This window comes from Drosophila persimilis, unplaced genomic scaffold (genome assembly GCF_003286085.1).
Source record: "Drosophila persimilis strain 14011-0111.01,24,50 unplaced genomic scaffold, DperRS2 tig00000777-arrow-arrow-pilon, whole genome shotgun sequence".
NCBI lineage: Eukaryota > Metazoa > Arthropoda > Insecta > Diptera > Drosophilidae > Drosophila > Drosophila persimilis.
Window position 1 is genome coordinate 56566 of NW_020825352.1, and position 17831 is coordinate 74396.

Consider the following 17831-nt stretch of genomic DNA (forward strand, 5'->3'; position numbering starts at 1 on the left):
TGTTTTGGTTCGGCGGGAGAGAGCAAGCATCTCTCTTTTTGTCATAAGTGTGTGAGTGCATGTTTGGCGGCAAACGCTTTGGGGCTTGATGTGACGAGCCTCCGTTTTGATTGTGCGCCGAGGGTTCGGCTGCCGAGAGAGCGCAAGCGTCGCTCTCTCTGATGCTTGTGTGAGTTGTTTGATTGTTTTTGTTTTCGCTAATGTTTTGGCGCGAAAACATATGGGCATAACATTTGTTCTTGTTATGTTTATGTGCACTTAAATGCTCTTTGGTAAGAGCGAAAGCGCCGCTATTTTGGGAACCCGTTGCACTTTCGCTGGGAACTATTTTTGTCTGCGTGTTTGTACGTGTATTTGATGGCGGTTTTTCTTGTATGTTGGCGTCTGTTTTTGGTGGGATTGGCGGGTATTTTCTAACATATAAACCCCTGTCCACGAAACGACGCTCGAACTCCAGCACCGTAGCTCCCAAGGAGCTCAGGGTACTCTCTGGCGAGTCCGTCTCCAACTCAGCCAGATCCGCATCCCCCTCTGAGTCGAACATTGGTTCGAAGAGGGAAGCATTTGCGGAGGGGTTCCCTCCCAGGGGCCTGGTCGATATGACGGCAGAACTTATTTGAGTAACGCACTCACCACCCGCTTCGGCTCTTGCCGAGTTGTCCGTAGCATCCATAACATCCATTTTGTTGGTCGTCAGATTTGGAGCAAGTGCGTCCATTTGGTGGCCTGGTCCAGGTACTCAGTAGCTTGCTTTTCCTCTTTCCTCAGTTGGGTTTATTGGCTTCACTATTACGGCACGGTTACAGATGATTATATTGCATTATTTGCAATTATTTGGCACATATTGTTTATTTAGTTTTCATTTAATTTAATCCCGGTTTAAACATGTATTTTATTACATTTAAAGTTCCACATAAAACAACAAAAAACAGAAGTCACTTTTTTTTTTTTTTTTTTTCGATGTAATTAGATGCGCGTGCACGCCTACGATGCGCACACTCGCCCGCCAGCTTTGCTACTGGCGGAGTTTATTTCCAGCTTTTCTTATTACCATAACTTCGGCAATTTACATTTAAGCTTAACTAACAACAATAATGTTCTTTTGAATTTTTGCGGGCAATTGACATTAACATTACATTAGCATTAACATCTACAGACATGTTTACATTCTATCAGTATTACAGTCTGGCAGCCCTATTTTGACATTCGCAATAATCGACGTACATTTATACAAACAGGTGGTCACAAAGAGATAAGTATTGAACAAATTGCAACATTAATGACATTTTTAAACTAATTAAATTATATTTATTTTCTATTTCAGGTACTGGAGGATCATCATCGTCGTCTGGAGCAGTGTGGATGGCACAGGGCGCATCCGCCTCAGCGCTGGATGTGCACGTGTGTGTGATGCAGCAGATCACGCATCTGCGGCATCAGAATTGGCAGGCAGAATCCAGGAGTTGGCGTGGATGGTGATGGTGTTTAACGAGCGACTCTGGTCCGGCCGCCCACGTTGCTTCTGCCTGGAGAAATGGGGATTGACACTGGTCCGGCCAATCGGGGTGCGATGACCAGTGGAAATGGCCGCAGTGGAGATGGCCGCATATGAGTGCGGATTGGCTGCATCCGAGTGGCTGCTGGTCCGGCCACCCAGGATACACTGTCGATGTCGATGTAGATGGAGCGCTGGCCAGAGTCGACTGTATTGGCTGGCCTCGTCGTTGGATTGCCGCTGCTGTTTTTTGATGATGGCGTTACGTCACGGCCATCGGTTGACGGCAGCGCAATCGGAGAGGCTGCATCCGAGTGGCTGCTGGTCCGGCCACCCAGGATACACTGCCGATGTCGATGTAGATGGAGCGCTGGCCAGAGTCGACTGTATTGGCTGGCCTCGTCGTTGGATTGCCGCTGCTGTTTTTTGATGATGGCGTTACGTCACGGCCATCGGTTGACGGCAGCGCAATCGGAGAGGCGACCGAATTGGGCCCAACTTGCAACAAAATGTTGCGGTTGGTGGCGAGGTAGGTACTGGAGAGGCTGATCTGTGAGTGTATTGACAGGTAAGTGTGATTAGTAAAAGTATTGGCTATTTTGTGTTGATGCGTGAATTGATGTTTTTTCTTCTTTTTAGCGGCAGTCTGGATGTTGATGGCGACGGCGATAGGGGCCTCAATTTCGCCCATTTTGCAGGAATTGGATGTCGAATTTAGTGTGGCAACTGCTGAAGAGGCAGCTCTATCGGAGGCGTGGCAGGTACGTATGTTTTGAGTGAGTTTGGACCATTTTGTGTTGATGTGTGAATTGATGTTTTTACTCCTTTTAGCGGCAGCCTGAGGACTGGATGTTGTTGGCGACCGCGATAGGGCCTTCAAATTTCGCCCATTTGGCAGAAAGTGGATGGTGAATTTGGTGTGGCAACTGCTGGAGAGGCAGATCTATCGGAGGCGTGGCAGGTACGTATGTTTTGTGTATGTTTGGACCATTTTGTGTTGATGTGTATATTGACGTCATTTTGGTTTATTTACAGTGGCTGCTCTGGACCTGTGCGGTGGATTGTCAGGAGCGTCGTCAATAAATCCTAAAATGTCGTCCAATTGGCATCAGATGTGTGGTGTTGATGACGGGGCAGCTGCTGGAGGGGCAGATCTGTCGGAGGCGTGGCAGGTACGTGTGATTATTTTGAGTTTTGTCCATATTGTGTTGATGTGTGTATTGACGTCATTTTGTATTATTTCAGTGGCTGCTCTGGACCTGTGCGGTGGATTGTCAGGCTGCCTCAGGACCGACTTTTGGGCTCATCAAAAGTAGTCAGAGTAGTAGCTATCGTAGTCGTCTAGGATATCCGCTATCTCGTCGTCAACTGAATCGTCGTCCGTCCACTGGTCGTCGCCATCGTCGCTGAGTGCTTCGCAGTCCATATCAGAGTCCTCCGATACGGCTGCGGCGTCAGGTTGTGTATTGGCGGCGGGTCTTGTAGGTGTTGGTGCTGCTGCTGGTGCTGCTGCTGGTGCTGCTGCTGGAGTCTGTGTTGGAGGATTGGCCGCTGCTGAGCCACTGCCCTTTGCCTCCGTCAGGCTTGCAATTAATGTGGTAAGTTCTTGAAGTCGTTTCTCCAAGTTTTCTATTTTAACTGCATACTCTTTTAGGAGTCCCACACACTTGCCATCGCATTGGATGGCTGGCTGCTGCTGATGCTGGGGATTTCTCGGCGTCTGGAAACGTTTTGGAGTTGGCTGCACCCGTTGATCGCGCTGGCATTGGCGCACCTTGGCCTGTGGCTGGGAATGATGGCCGCGATGCTGGTGCTGCTGCTGGTGCTGCCGACCCAAATTGTGTCCGCGCTGCTGCTGTTTTTGTTCTTGTTGCTGCTGCTGCTCTTGCCTTAGCTTTTTCTGGAACTTGGCCAAATGATTTTCGGCCGGATTGGCTTGCGCACCTCGGCTATACAAGGGCCTGCGGGTGTTGGGCGTTGCTGCTGCTGCTGCAGCTGGTGTTGGTGCTGCTTTGGCCCCTTGTCTGCCGCTTGAATGCTGCTGTTGCTGTTGGTGTTGTGGCCGCTTCTTTTGTGATGACTGCTGCTGCTTGGGGGCGGGTATATGTGGCTGTTGTTGCTGGGAAGGACGACGACTGCTCGTCGGCTGTTGCCGTTCTGCCGCTCGTGGCTGCTGCTGCTGCTCAGCATTCCCGGACCGCAACACCCTGCTGTAGGAAGGCCTGCCATTACCTCTGCTGCCTGTGTTTGCTGTCTGCTGTTGTTGCTGGGATTGGGATTGGCGACTCGGCTGTTGAGTTTGTGGGCGTTGTTGGTCAGTTGGCTGCTGTGGCTGCTGGCGTTGCTGTTGGTACTGCTGCCTTTGCTGCTCAGCGATGAGCCGGTTTGCCCTTAGATGGCTGCGGGCCTTTTTGTAGGCGGGACAACCCTTGTAGCAGCTCACGTGCTTGCCGCTACAATTGGCGCATTTGGGATCCTCCTGCCTGGGTTTCCTGCATGCTGTTGTAGGGTGATCTCCTGCGCATTTCATGCACTTGTATGGCCGTCTGCAGTAGTTTTTTGTGTGCCCAAACTCCTGGCACCGATGGCATTGAGCTGGATCGCGTGGCTTGGCTTGTCTTACTATGGAGACGCATTGATTGGCCAGGTTTTTAATGTCCAGAATTGCCTCATGGCCGCCATCCGCCTTGGGCTGAATTTCAACCTCAAAAATATTTAGAGGCCTCCCATTAAAACGATGTTTGAGTCCTCGGATAAACCGGGTAGTGTATCCGAGTCGTTCCAGCTCCTCCGTTATCCAGCTGCTGGGAGTAGTGTGATGTAAATGACGCACTATTACACGATAGCCCCTTTCGCTGCGCGGCTGGTGTGTGTGCAATTGGGTGCTGTCTTCAGCTAGGGCGTTCTGAATGGCGTTGTAGGTTGTCATGTCGTCGCAGTGGACTCTGAGTCCACTGTTGGCCATCGATTTCGTCGTGAATTTCCCCACGTTCGGATTTGTTGTCAATTTGTTAATCAGGGGTACAATTGCAGGCACCAGGGGCAGGAAGATTGTTGGGACCTTGGTGCTGCGTAATGACGGTTGGACGGGCGTTATATTTATACTAATGTCTGGCTGATGTTGCGGCTGATGGTTGTCCGTCTCCATCTGTTGGCTTTCAGCCTCTATCCTTTGGGGCTCCCTATGTTGGACCTCCGGAACCGGAACCACACTATTTGACGGTGTGCGTATTTGCCCAGCATCTGACTCCATCTGCCGGGTCTCATGATGCAGCCTTTTCGCGAATTGGCTCTTGAACATGGGCGTGTCCAGAGTGAGGCAGGTGAAGTCATCGTCATCTGTATCCGTTTCGATCGCCGCGCATCTTCTTTTGAGCGGCGAGCGAAACGAATTTGTAGTCAATTTATCCTTTGCTATAGGGGTAAGGGGCAGGGGCGAGGGCATTTCATTGGCCAGTAGCGGGGGAACGCTAATTAGCCATTCCTTTACCAGTTGTGTTCTGGTACTAGGCCTTGTCTGAGTATTATGCTCGTCCGCCTGAGTCAGAGTGGGCAGCAAGCATTTTCTGCTTCTGCTAGAATTATTGCGTTCAGCTGTCGTCAAACTTTGTTGCTGTTGCTGGTCATTGTTTTTCTGTGTGCCGTTTACAGTTTCGGCATAAGTCAATGTGTTTGTTTGTGTTTTGTTATTGGCGTAGGTCAGGCTAGCTTCGTTCTTGTATGTGTTTGTGTTTTGGTTCGGCGGGAGAGAGCAAGCATCTCTCTTTTTGTCATAAGTGTGTGAGTGCATGTTTGGCGGCAAACGCTTTGGGGCTTGATGTGACGAGCCTCCGTTTTGATTGTGCGCCGAGGGTTCGGCTGCCGAGAGAGCGCAAGCGTCGCTCTCTCTGATGCTTGTGTGAGTTGTTTGCTTGTTTTTGTTTTCGCTAATGTTTTGGCGCGAAAACATATGGGCATAACATTTGTTCTTGTTTTGTTTATGTGCACTTAAATGCTCTTTTGTTAGTGCGAAAGCGCCGCTATTTTTGGAACCCGTTGCACTTTCGCTTGGGGCTATTTTTGTCTGCGTGTTTGTACGTGTATTTGATGGCGGTTTTTCTTGTATGTTGGCGTCTGTTTTTGGTGGGATTGGCGGGTATTTTCTAACATATATACCCCTGTCCACGAAACGACGCTCGAACTCCAGCACCGTAGCTCCCAAGGAGCTCAGGGTACTCTCTGGCGAGTCCGTCTCCAACTCAGCCAGATCCGCATCCCCCTCTGAGTCGAACATTGGTTCGAAGAGGGAAGCATTTGCGGAGGGGTTCCCTCCCAGGGGCCTGGTCATTATATCGGTAGCACTATTTTGAGTAACGCACTCACCACCCGCTTCGGCTCTTGCCGAGTTGTCCATATCATCCATAACATCCATTTTGTTGGTCGTCAGATTTGGAGCAAGTGCGTCCATTTGGTGGCCTGGTCCAGGTACTCAGTAGCTTGCTTTTCCTTCCTCTTTCCTCAGTTGGGTTTATTGGCTTCACTATTACGGCACGGTTACAGATGATTATATTGCATTATTTGCAATTATTTGGCACATATTGTTTGTTTAGTTTCCATTTAATTTAATCCCGGTTTAAACATGTATTTTAATACATTTAAAGTTCCACATAAAACAACAAAAAACACAAGTCACTTTTTTTTTTTTCGATGTAATTAGATGCGCGTGCACGCCTACGATGCGCACACTCGCCCGCCAGCTTTGCTACTGGCGGAGTTTATTTCCAGCTTTTCCTATTACCATAACTTCGGCAATTTACATTTAAGCTTAACTTACAACAATGATGTGATTTTTAAAATTGGCGGGCAATTGACATTAACATTACATTAACATTAACATCTACAGACATGTTTACATTCTATCAGTATTACAGTCTGGTAGCCCTATTTTGACATTCGCAATAATTGACGTACATTTATACAAACAAAGAGATAAGTATTGAACAGATTGCAACATTAATGATATTTATAGACTAATTTAATTCTATTTATTTTCTATTTCAGGTACTGGAGGATCATCGTCGTCGTCTGGAGCAGAGTGGATGGCACAGGGCGCATCCGCCTCAGCGCTGGATGTGCACGTGTGTGTGATGCAGCAGATCACGCATCTGCAGCATCAGAATTGGCAGAGGCAGAATCCAGGAGTTGGCGTGGATGGTGATGGTGTTTGACGAGCGACTCTGGTCCGGCCGCCCACGTTGCTTCTGCCTGGAGAAATGGGGATTGACACTGGTCCGGCCAATCGGGGTGCGATGACCAGTGGAAATGGCCGCAGTGGAGATGGCCGCATATGAGTGCGGATTGGCTGCATCCGAGTGGCTCTGGTCCGGCCACCCAGGATGCACTGTCGATGTAGATGGAGATGGAGATGGCGCGCTGGCCATTGGTGTCTGTATTGGCTGGCCTCGTCGTTGGATTGCTGCTGCTGTTTTGTGATGATGGCGTGACGTCACGGCCATCGGTTGACGGCAGCGTTGTTGGAGGGGCGTCCAAATTGGGCCCAACTTGCAACAAAATGTTGCGGTTGGTGGCGAGGCAGGTACTGGAGAGGCTGATCTGTGAGTGTATTGAAGGTAAGTGTGATTAGTAGAAGTAATGGCTATTTTGTGTTGATGCGTGAATTGATGTTTTTTTTCTTCTTTTAGCGGCAGTCTGGATGTTGATGGCGACGACGATAGGGGCCTCAAATTTCGCCCATTTGGCAGGAATTGGATGGCGAATTTGGTGTGGCAACTGCTGGAGAGGCAGATCTATCGGAGGCGTGGCAGGTACGTATGTTTTGTGTATGTTTGGACCTTTTGTGTTGATGTGTATATTGACGTCATTTTGGTTTATTTACAGTGGCTGCTCTGGACCTGTGCGGTGGATTGTCCGGAGCGTCGTCAATATATTCCAAAATGTCGTCCAATTGGCATCAAATGTGTGGTGTTGATGAAGGGGCAGCTGCTGGAGGGGCAGATCTGTCGGAGGCGTGGCAGGTACGTGTGATTATTTTGAGTTTTGTCCATATTTTGTTGGTATGCGAATTGACGTCATTTTGTTTTATTTCAGTGGCTGCTCTGGACCTGTGCGGTGGATTGTCAGGCTGCCTCAGGACCGACTTTTGGGCTCATCAAAAGTAGTCAGAGTAGTAGCTATCGTAGTCGTCTAGGATATCCGCTATCTCGTCGTCAACTGAATCGTCGTCCGTCCACTGGTCGTCGCCATCGTCGCTGAGTGCTTCGCAGTCCATATCAGAGTCCTCCGATACGGCTGCGGCGTCAGGTTGTGAATTGGCGGCGGGCCTTGTAGGTGTTGGTGTTGGTGCTGGTGCTGCTGCTGGTGTCTGTGTTGGAGGATTGGCCGCTGCTGAGCCACGGCCCTTTGCCTCCGTCAGGCTTGCAATTAGTATGGTAAGCTCTTGCAGTCTTTTCTCCAAGTTTTCTATTTTGACGGCGTACTCTTTCAGGATTTCCACACACTTGCCATCGCATTGGATGGCCGGCTGCTGCTGATGCTGGGGATTTCTCGGCGTCTGGAAACGATTTGGAGTTGGCTGCACCCGTTGATCGCGCTGGCATTGGCGCCCCTTGGCCTGTGGCTGGGAATGATGGCCGCGATGCTGGTGCTGCTGCTGGTGCTGCCGACCCAAATTGTGACCGCGCTGCTGCTGTTTTTGTTTATGTTGCTGCTGCTGCTCTTCCCTTAGGTTTTGCTGGAACTTGGCCAAATGATTTTCGGCCGGATTGGCTTGCGCACCTCGGCTATACAAGGGCCTGCGGGTGTTGGGCGTTGCTGCTGCTGCTGCAGCTGGTGTTGGTGCTGCTTTGGCCCCCTGTCTGCCGCTTGAGTGCTGCTGTTGTTGTTGGTGTTGTGGCCGCTTCTTTTGAGATGACTGCTGTTGTTTGGGGGCGGGGATATGAGGCTGCTGTTGCTGGGAATGACGAAGACTGTTCTTCGGCTGTTGCCGTTCTGCCGCTCGTGGCTGCTGCTGCTGCTCAGCATTCCCGGACCGCAACACCCTGCTGTAGGAAGGCCTGCCATTACCTCTGGTGCCTGTGTTTGCTGTCTGCTGTTGTTGCTGGGATTGGGATTGGCGACTCGGCTGCTGAGTTTGTGGGCGTTGTTGGTCAGTTGGCTGCTGTGGCTGCTGGCGTTGCTGTTGGTACTGCTGCCTTTGCTGCTCAGCGATGAGCCTGTTTGCCCTTAAATGGCTGCGGGCCTTTTTGTAGGCGGGACAACCCTTGTAGCAGCTCACGTGCTTGCCGCTACAATTGGCGCATTTGGGATCCTCCTGCCTGGGTTTCCTGCATGCTGTTGTGGGGTGATCTCCTGCGCATTTCATGCACTTGTATGGCCGCCTGCAATAGTTCTTAGTATGCCCAAACTCCTGGCACCGATGGCACTGCGCTGGATCGCGTGGCTTGGCTTGTCTTACTATGGAGACGCATTGATTGGCCAGGTTTTTAATGTCCAGAATTGCCTCATGGCCGCCATCCGCCTTGGGCTGAATTTCAACCTCAAAAATATTTAGAGGCCTTCCATTAAAACGGTGTTTTAAACCTCGGATAAACCTCGCAGTAAATCCGAGTCGTTCAAGCTCCTCAGAGATCCAGCTGCTGGGCGTGGTGTGGTGTAAGTGTCGCACTATTACACGATAGCCCCTTTCGCTGCGCGGCTGGTGTGTGTGCAATTGGGTGCTGTCTTCAGCTAGGGCGTTCTGAATGGCGTTGTATGTTATCAAGTCGTCGCAGTGGACTCTGAGTCCACTGTTGGCCATCGATTTCGTCGTGAATTTCCCCACGTTCGGATTTGTTGTCAATTTGTTAATCAGGGGTAAAATTGCAGGCACCAGGGGCAGGAAGATTGTTGGGACCTTGGTGCTGCGTAATGACGGTTGGACTGGCGTTATATTTATGCTAATGTCTGGCTGATGTTGCGGCTGATGATTGTCCGTTTCCATCTGTTGGCTTTCAGCCTCTATCCTTTGGGGCTCCCTATGTTGGACCTCCAGAACCGGAACCACACTATTTGACGGTGTGCGTATTTGCCCAGCATCTGACTCCATCTGCCGGGTCTCATGATGCAGCCTTTTCGCGAATTGGCTCTTGAACATGGGCGTGTCCAGAGTGAGGCAGGTGAAGTCATCGTCATCTGTATCCGTTTCGATCGCCGCGCATCTTCTTTTGAGCGGCGAGCGAAACGAATTTGTAGTCAATTTATCCTTTGCTATAGGGGTAAGGGGCAGGGGCGAGGGCATTTCATTGGCCAGTAGCGGGGGAACGCTAATTAGCCATTCCTTTACCAGTTTTGTTCTGGTACTAGGCCTTGTCTGAGTATTATGCTCGTCCGCCTGAGTCAGAGTGGGCAGCAAGCATTTTCTGCTTCTGCTAGAATTATTGCGTTCAGCTGTCGTCAAACTTTGTTGCTGTTGCTGGTCATTGTTTTTCTGTGTGCCGTTTATGGTTTCGGCATAAGTCAGTGTGTTTGTCTTTGTTTTGTTATTGGCGTAGGTCAGGCTAGCTTCGTTCTTGTATGTGTTTGTGTTTTGGTTCGGCGGGAGAGAGCAAGCATCTCTCTTTTTGTCATAAGTGTGTGAGTGCTTGTTTGGCGGCAAACGCTTTGGGGCTTGATGTGACGAGCCTCCGTTTTGATTGTGCGCCGAGGGTTCGGCTGCCGAGAGAGCGCAAGCGTCGCTCTCTCTGATGCTTGTGTGAGTTGTTTGCTTGTTTTTGTTTTCGCTAATGTTTTGGCACGAAAACATATGGGCATAACATTTGTTCTTGTTTTGTTTATGTGCACTTAAATGCTCTTTTGTTAGTGCGAAAGCGCCGCTATTTTTGGAACCCGTTGCACTTTCGCTGGGGGCTATTTTTGTCTGCGTGTTTGTACGTGTATTTGATGGCGGTTTTTCTTCTATGTTGGCGTCTGTTTTTGGTGGGATTGGCGGGTATTTTCTAACATATAAACCCCTGTCCACGAAACGACGCTCGAACTCCAGCACCGTAGCTCCCAAGGAGCTCAGGGTACTCTCTGGCGAGTCCGTCTCCAACTCAGCCAGATCCGCATCCCCCTCTGAGTCGAACATTGGTTCGAAGAGGGATGCATTTGCGGAGGGGTTCCCTCCCAGGGGCCTGGTCGATATGACGGCAGAACTTATTTGAGTAACGCACTCACCACCCGCTTCGGCTCTTGCCGAGTTGTCCATAGCATCCATAACATCCATATTATTGGTCGTCAGATTTGGAGCAAGTGCGTCCATTTGGTGGCCTGGTCCAGGTACTCAGTAGCTTGCTTTTTCTTCCTCTTTCCTCAGTTGGGTTTATTGGCTTCCCTGAATTAAGGCACGATCACAGATGATTATATTGCATTATTTGCAATTATTTGGCACATATTGTTTATTTAGTTTCATTTAATTTAGTCCCGGTTTAAACATGTATTTTAATACATTTAAAGTTCCACATAAAACAACAAAAAACACAAGTCACTTTTTTTTTTTTCGATGTAATTAGATGCGCGTGCACGCCTACGATGCGCACACTCGCCCGCCAGCTTTGCTACTGGCGGAGTTTATTTCCAGCTTTTCTTATTACCATAACTTCGGCAATTTACATTTAAGCTTAACTAACAACAATGATGTGATTTTTAAAATTGGCGGGCTGTTAACATTAACATTAGCATTACAGTAGCATTACATTAACATTAACATTAAAACATGAAACTAATGGTCTGGCAGCCCTTATGTGTCAATCACAGGATTAACGTACATAAATCAGCGGTGGTCACAAACAGATAAGTATTGACAATATTTGAACAATTGTTTACATTTTAATTTAATTTAATTCTATTTTATTTCTATTTGCAGGTACTGGATCATCGTCGTCGTCTGGAGCAGAGTGTTTGGCACGGTGCGCAACCGTACGGCGCTGGATGAGCGCGTGTGTAAGGTGCGGCAGGAGACGTGGACAATGCACAGCGCCGTGCAGAGTGGATGGAGCGATCGCCGTGGTCCTCCAGGTGGCCCGGGATTCGGCCAGATTTGTGTGGCGATGGTTGCCAGCAGCCATGAAGTGCAGGAAAACCACCCCTGCGTGGATTCGGATGCGCCATGTGTGCAGCGCAAGCGTGTCCAAATTGGCATTCATAGCCAACCAGCAGCCGTGATGACTCTCGTCCGCGGAGCCCTTCTGGAGGCCGGATGCCGTGGTGACGCCCATGAGAAAGGATCAGAGGAGCAACTAGGGGTGTCGCCCGGTGTCGCAAGCGTGTTTGTACACGCTTCAGGTGAGTTTTGTGCCGTTTTATATTACTCTGTGGAGGGGATAATTTTGCAAATTTTAATGTCATTTTTACATTTACCAGGTACAACGACAATGTCCACCACAGGAACATTGGACTTGCTGCGGCCGGATTGCGGCGTCCCAGTGAGCGGCGCCTTGCTGCACCAAAGTGCGGAGTCACTGTGGCGGTGTGCGCAATGTGCCGGCCGGCATCATCGTCGTTGTTGTGGTCATCGTCATCTGAGATGGATTGGACATCGGTGATGATTTGGACGTCGTCGTCGTCGTCATCTGAGATGATTTGGACGTCGTCGTCGTCGACCACCCGTTCAAGGCGCCGTCGGACTTGCTCCAGTCCGTGGTCCAGAAGTGCCTCTTGCGGATTGCGTCGATGGCTGTCGTCCAGGGTGCGTGAGCTGCTGCTTGCAGCCCGTGTCTGGCAACGATGATGTGACGTCTGCCGGTTGCTGCTCGCCAGAATTTGCCGAGTCTGCTGCTGAGTCCGCTGCTGCGTCTGCTGCTGCATCTGTTGTTGTGTCTGCTGCTGAGTCCGCTGCTGCGTCTGCTGCTGGGTCCGCTGCTGCGTCTGCTGCTGCATCTGCTGCTGAGTCTGCTGCTGCGTCTGCTGCTGAGTCTGCTGCTGCGTCTGCTGCTGCGTCGCTGGATCGGGATCCCCCTCGTAATCTGGCAGGATTATCCTTTGGACAGAAAGTGGCTGGCCAAAGATAAGAGCCACTATTCTTTCTCGGGGAGTTTGGCCGCTGAGGTATCGTTTTCTGAAGCAATTTATCATCGATTCGTTGAACCTTTCGGGGTTCGGATTGATGATATTTTGTTGTTGGATTCTTCTTAATTGCCTGGCGTCTGATTCCTCCTGTCTCTTTCTTTTCAGCTCCTCCTCTTCGAGACGGACCAGCGTTGGAAGCGATTCCTCGGAGATGGCCGGATCTGGATGTTGATGATGATGGCTGCTCCGATCCTGATTTTGAGGCTGCAGCGGGCGGAAGTGTTGGAGCAGCTGTTGCAGATAACGTGGTCTCTGCAATCGCTGTGGTTCATACGGCTGCAGTAATAGTTTCCGAGCCTCCGGATTGACATGGCAAGCCAAGGAGTTGGCGAAGCGCCCACTTGCCGCATGGAACACTTCGTCGATTGTGTCTAGATTGTGAGTCTGTCTTATCGCATCGTTCCTGGTGAACCTTGTCGCCTTCATTGCCCGTCTAATAATTTTATTTTGTAGGCTTTGCACCCGTCGCAGCTGGGAATCGGATGTAAGTGCGCCCCAAACCGGAAGACCATATTGCCAAATGGGCATGATGAGCTGCTTGATGACTATAGCCTTGGTTTCGCTTGGCAGCCGGCTTTTTGGGCCAGCAAGCCAGTCCAGTTTGGCCGCTCTTGATCGGAGTTTTGTGCAGATCCTCGTGATGTGTGAGCTTAGGGTGAGTTTTTTGTCCAATTTTATGCCCAGATATGTGTGTGATTTGGCAAGTGGCACAGCCTGTCCATTTATAGTCGGCGTTTGCCTTAAGTCCGTTGATCTAATTGTCCTCAGTGTGAATATTACATGTCCGGTTTTTTTCGCATTTATGTTAATGCACCACTTCTTGGCCCATATAGAGAAGTGAGTCAGGTATCTTTGGTTATATTTGACTGCCACATTTGGGATTGCAGATGCGCTCATTATCACCGTGTCGTCGGCATACGTGGACAGAAGCATTGATTCCCGTTCTGGATGGAAGCCAGTGCTGTCCTGGATGAGGTGAGGCATTGGCATGTCCGAGGCATAGATTGTGTATAATATTGGTCCAAGAACACTGCCCTGTGGGACTCCAGCTGATATTTTCCCGATTCTTGAAAGTTCCTCGTCTCCGCAGCTCACACAAAAAGTGCGTTCAGCCAGGTAGCTCTCCAGAATGCAGTACAAATTTAAAGGCAGCAGCTTCATCAACTTGTACAGCAGCCCTTCATGCCATACTCGGTCAAAAGCTTCGGAAATGTCCAGGAAAATTGCCGAGCAAACTTGTTTTTTCTCATACGCCTTGAGGATGTATTGAGTGACTCGAGCCAGCTGCTGTTCAGTGCCATGCTCCCGCCGAAATCCAAATTGGTAATTGGGTACGGCCTTGGCAAAATTCTCCACCTCAAACAGTCTCGCCATCAGCAATTTTTCAAAGATCTTTGAAAGGCCAGATAATAGACTGATTGGCCGGTAGGAACACATGTCTGCTGTGTTTTTGCCCGGTTTTAAAATCATTTTAATCTGGGCATGTTTCCACTGACTTGGAAAGTGGCCCAGCCTGAAAATGGAGTTATATATTAGTATTAAATATAATAGCGCTTTTTTTGGCAAATTTTTAATCAGTTTGTTATTGATTTTGTCTCCCCCAGGTGATTTGGACAGCTCCAATGCATCCACAATCTGCATCAGCTCAGGCAGTGTGACTGGTCTGAAGGGAATCCTGGTTTCCTGGTCCGGTTGTAGCTGCTTCTGCCGTTTTGACTGCTCACGCTCTCTATTGATTGCGGCCCGCTCTTCATCTGAATTGGACAGTATCGGGCTGAATCTCTCCTCCAGGTGAGTAGCAAAGGCATCGGCTGTCTCAGCTGTTGACTTTGTCCACGAGACACTTGCCTTGCCTCCAGTCATAGTTGGCAGCCTCAGTGGCCAGTTTGGCTGCGGCTGTCTTTTGATTGTGCTGGTCAATTTCCAAAGTTTCTGCATTTGATAGCGGTCTTTGTTGTCAATCCCTGTGAACAGTTTGTTGATGTTTTTGTTTTTCAGGATTGTGAGCCCCTTGTTAAGACGATTTTGCGCCGCCCTGTAGTTTCGTCTGGCTTCGATGGTGCGGGTCGCCAGCCAGATCCTCTTGCACTGCTGTTTGATGGAGAGCAGCTCGCTTGTAGCCTCGTCCAGCTTGAGGTGATGGTGCCGGTGATGTTGCTGTGACCGCTGCTGATGATGATGCTGACGCTGCTGTGGCCATCTTCGATGAGTGTTTGGATGCTGCTGTTGATGTTGTGTTGTTGCTGCTGCTGCTGCTACCCGTATATTGTTCAAAAACAAGTAAACGACGTCATCAATGTCCTGCGCTATCCTAATCTCGGTGTTGAGATTGATCAACCGTTCCAGCGACTTTTGGAACAGGCTGATATTGGCGCGTGCTGGGAGCAGATGATTCCTGACTGTGGGCGTAGGATGTCTACGTCCACCGTTGCCGATCGTCAACTCCACCCTGAGCAGCAAGTGATCAGAGTCCAAAACCGAGCTTGAACGGATACTCAGGTGAGTGTCGTTGATTCCTTTGTAGATTCCAAAGTCAATCGCTGATGGTCTCTTTTTTTTGTCGTAGGGATAGTGTGTGGCACCACCGGTGGCCAGCAAATTGCAGCCGTTGTTGGTGTGTACAGCCTCCATCAGTGCTTTCCCTCTGGCGCATCCACGGGCATTTCCCCACCACACATGCTTCGCGTTCCAGTCACCGCATACAAGGAAGCCGGATGCTGTTTCTTCGACGCAGAGTTCTTCAAAATGTCTTATCAATCCAGTAAAATGGGCAGGCGCCCACTTGAATACAGGCGGACAGTAGATCGGCGCAAAAATAATTCCCTTTTTATTTTCCTTTTCAGTGAAGACGATGACAGGTGCACTCTGGATGAATGGCTTTGAAATTGGCTGCAGAGCAGAGTGGGTGACATCGTCCCGGACCAGGATGGCTACTCCCCCTCTGCGATCGTTTGCCGGATTTTGTGCAGTGTAAGTGTGGAATCCGCTCACAGAGACGGCCCTTGTGCGTGTTTCGATGACCATCATTAATTGTATTTTTTCCTTTTCAGGAAAACTTCGACCTCGTTCAACTTGTTTGTCACACCACACGCGTTCCAGAAGGCAATTTTAAAAGTGTTGCCGTTCTGGCTGACGCTGTGGGTGGAAATAGTCTGTACTGGATTGACTTTTTGGTTTGACAGGCCATTCGGGACTGGACTAAACATAAAAGGCATCATTGGCGGAAGACAGGGCCATGTCCAAAGAGTTTGGTGAACTGCTATTTGTTGTTTTGCTTGTTTTATTTGTATTGATATTTATTAATTTGACTATTGCAGAAAATAGACTATCGATTTTGGCCTCAAGTCTTGAGAGAAATTCTGCATTTTCTTTATGGGCATGGGACTGGAAATTTGCGGGGAGAGTTTTTTGCTGTTCTTGTTGCTGCTGGTGGTGGTGCTGCTGCTGCTCATCCCTCAACTTCTGTTGGAACTTGGCCAAATGATTTTCGGCCGGATTGGCTTGAGCACCTCGGCTATACAAGGGCCTGCGGGTGTTGGGCGTTGCTGCTGCTATTGGAGTTGGTGCTGGTGCTGCTTTGGCCCCTTGTACAACTCTTGCGCGCTGCTGCCGCTGATGCTGCTGCTGCTGTGGCCGCTTCCTTTGTGATGGCTGTTGCTGCTCAACAGTACGGACATATGGCTGCTGCTGTTGCTGTGGTCGGCGATGCTGCTGTTGATGATTGTCCGCTCGTGGCTGTTGCTGCTGCTGCTCCTGCTCAGTAATTCCGCTACGTACTACCCGGCTGTACGACGGCCTACCGCTGCCGCTGATTGTTGCTAGCTGCTGTTGTTGTTGTTGGCGGCCCTGTCGTTGCGTCTGCTGTGACTGCTGCTGATGCTGCTGCTGCTGCGTACGCTGATGTTTGTTGTGTTTCTGTTGTGGGCGTTGCTTCTCGGTTTGCTGCTGTGGCTGCTGGCGTTGCTGTTGATACTGCTGCTCACCGATGAGCCGGTTTGCCCTTAGATGGCTACGAGCCTTTTTGTAGGCGGCACATCCCTTGTCGCAGCTCACGTGCTTGCCGCTACAATTGGCGCATTTAGGATCCTCCTGCCTGTGTTTCCTGCATGCTGTTGTGGTGTGATCTCCTGCGCATTTCATGCACATGAATGGCCGTCTGCAATAATTTTTAGTATGCCCAAACTCCTGGCACCTATGGCATTGGGCTGGATCGCGTGGCTTGGCTTGTCTCACTATCGAGACGCACTGGTTGGCCAGTTGTTTAACGTCAAGTATTGCCTCATGGCCGCCATCCGCCTTGGGCTGAATTTCAACCTCAAAAATGTTTAGAGGCCTTCCATTAAAACGGTGTTTTAATCCTCGGATAAACCGGGCAGTGTATCCGAGTCGTTCCAGCTCCTCCGTTATCCAGCTGCTGGGCGTAGTGTGGTGTAAATGACGCACTATTACACGATAGCCCCTTTCGCTGCGCGGCTGGTGTGTGTGCAATTGGGTGCTGTCTTCAGCTAGGGCGTTCTGAATGGCGTTGTAGGTTGTCATGTCGTCGCAGTGGACTCTGAGTCCACTGTTGGCCATCGATTTCGTCGTGAATTTCCCCACGTTCGGATTTATTGTCAATTTATTGATTAGGGGTACAATTGCAGGCACCAGGGGCAGGAAGATTGTTGGGACCTTGGTGCTGCGTAATGACGGTTGGACGGGCGTTATATTTATACTAATGTCTGGCTGATGTTGCGGCTGATGGTTGTCCGTCTCCATCTGTTGGCTTTCAGCCTCTATCCTTTGGGGCTCCCTATGTTGGACCTCCGGAACCGGAACCACACTATTTGACGGTGTGCGTATTTGCCCAGCATCTGACTCCATCTGCCGGGTCTCATGATGCAGCCTTTTCGCGAATTGGCTCTTGAACATGGGCGTGTCCAGAGTGAGGCAGGTGAAGTCATCGTCATCTGTATCCGTTTCGATCGCCGCGCATCTTCTTTTGAGCGGCGAGCGAAACGAATTTGTAGTCAATTTATCCTTTGCTATAGGGGTAAGGGGCAGGGGCGAGGGCATTTCATTGGCCAGTAGCATTTTCTGCTTCTGCTAGTATTATTGCGTTCAGCTGTCGTCAAACTTTGTTGCTGTTGCTGGTCATTGTTTTTCTTTATGCCGTTTACAGTTTCGGCATAAGTCAATGTGTTTGTTTGTGTTTTGTTATTGGCGTAGGTCAGGCTAGCTTCGTTCTTGTATGTGTTTGTGTTTTGGTTCGGCG

At 49.9% G+C, this 17831-nt stretch overlaps 1 protein-coding gene and 1 long non-coding RNA gene across 2 annotated transcripts; both read left to right on the forward strand.

The window, feature by feature from the left end:
- The first annotated feature begins 11380 nt into the window (after positions 1 to 11380).
- On the forward strand, positions 11381 to 12270 carry LOC113566557. The gene is made up of 2 exons (XM_026992637.1): positions 11381 to 11794; positions 11873 to 12270. Exons 1-2 carry the CDS (start codon positions 11479 to 11481, stop codon positions 12052 to 12054), a joined length of 498 nt encoding a protein of 165 aa, XP_026848438.1. The 5' UTR covers positions 11381 to 11478; the 3' UTR covers positions 12055 to 12270.
- A 130-nt stretch (positions 12271 to 12400) lies between these two features.
- LOC113566556 lies at positions 12401 to 15912 on the forward strand. Its single transcript, XR_003409137.1, has 8 exons — positions 12401 to 12556; positions 12683 to 12955; positions 13031 to 13232; positions 14182 to 14368; positions 14576 to 15076; positions 15144 to 15338; positions 15421 to 15547; positions 15628 to 15912. It is a non-coding gene; the product is annotated as an uncharacterized LOC113566556 (long non-coding RNA).
- Positions 15913 to 17831: the final 1919 nt, after the last annotated feature.

Excerpts from the sequence above, each read along its gene's own strand:
- LOC113566557 (XM_026992637.1), top strand. The coding sequence starts at position 11,479 with ATGCACAGCGCCGTGCAGAGTGGATGGAGCGATCGCCGTGGTCCTCCA. Across the intron at positions 11,795-11,872 it reads CGTGTTTGTACACGCTTCAG|GTACAACGACAATGTCCACC; the intron begins GTGAGTTTTGTG and ends TACATTTACCAG.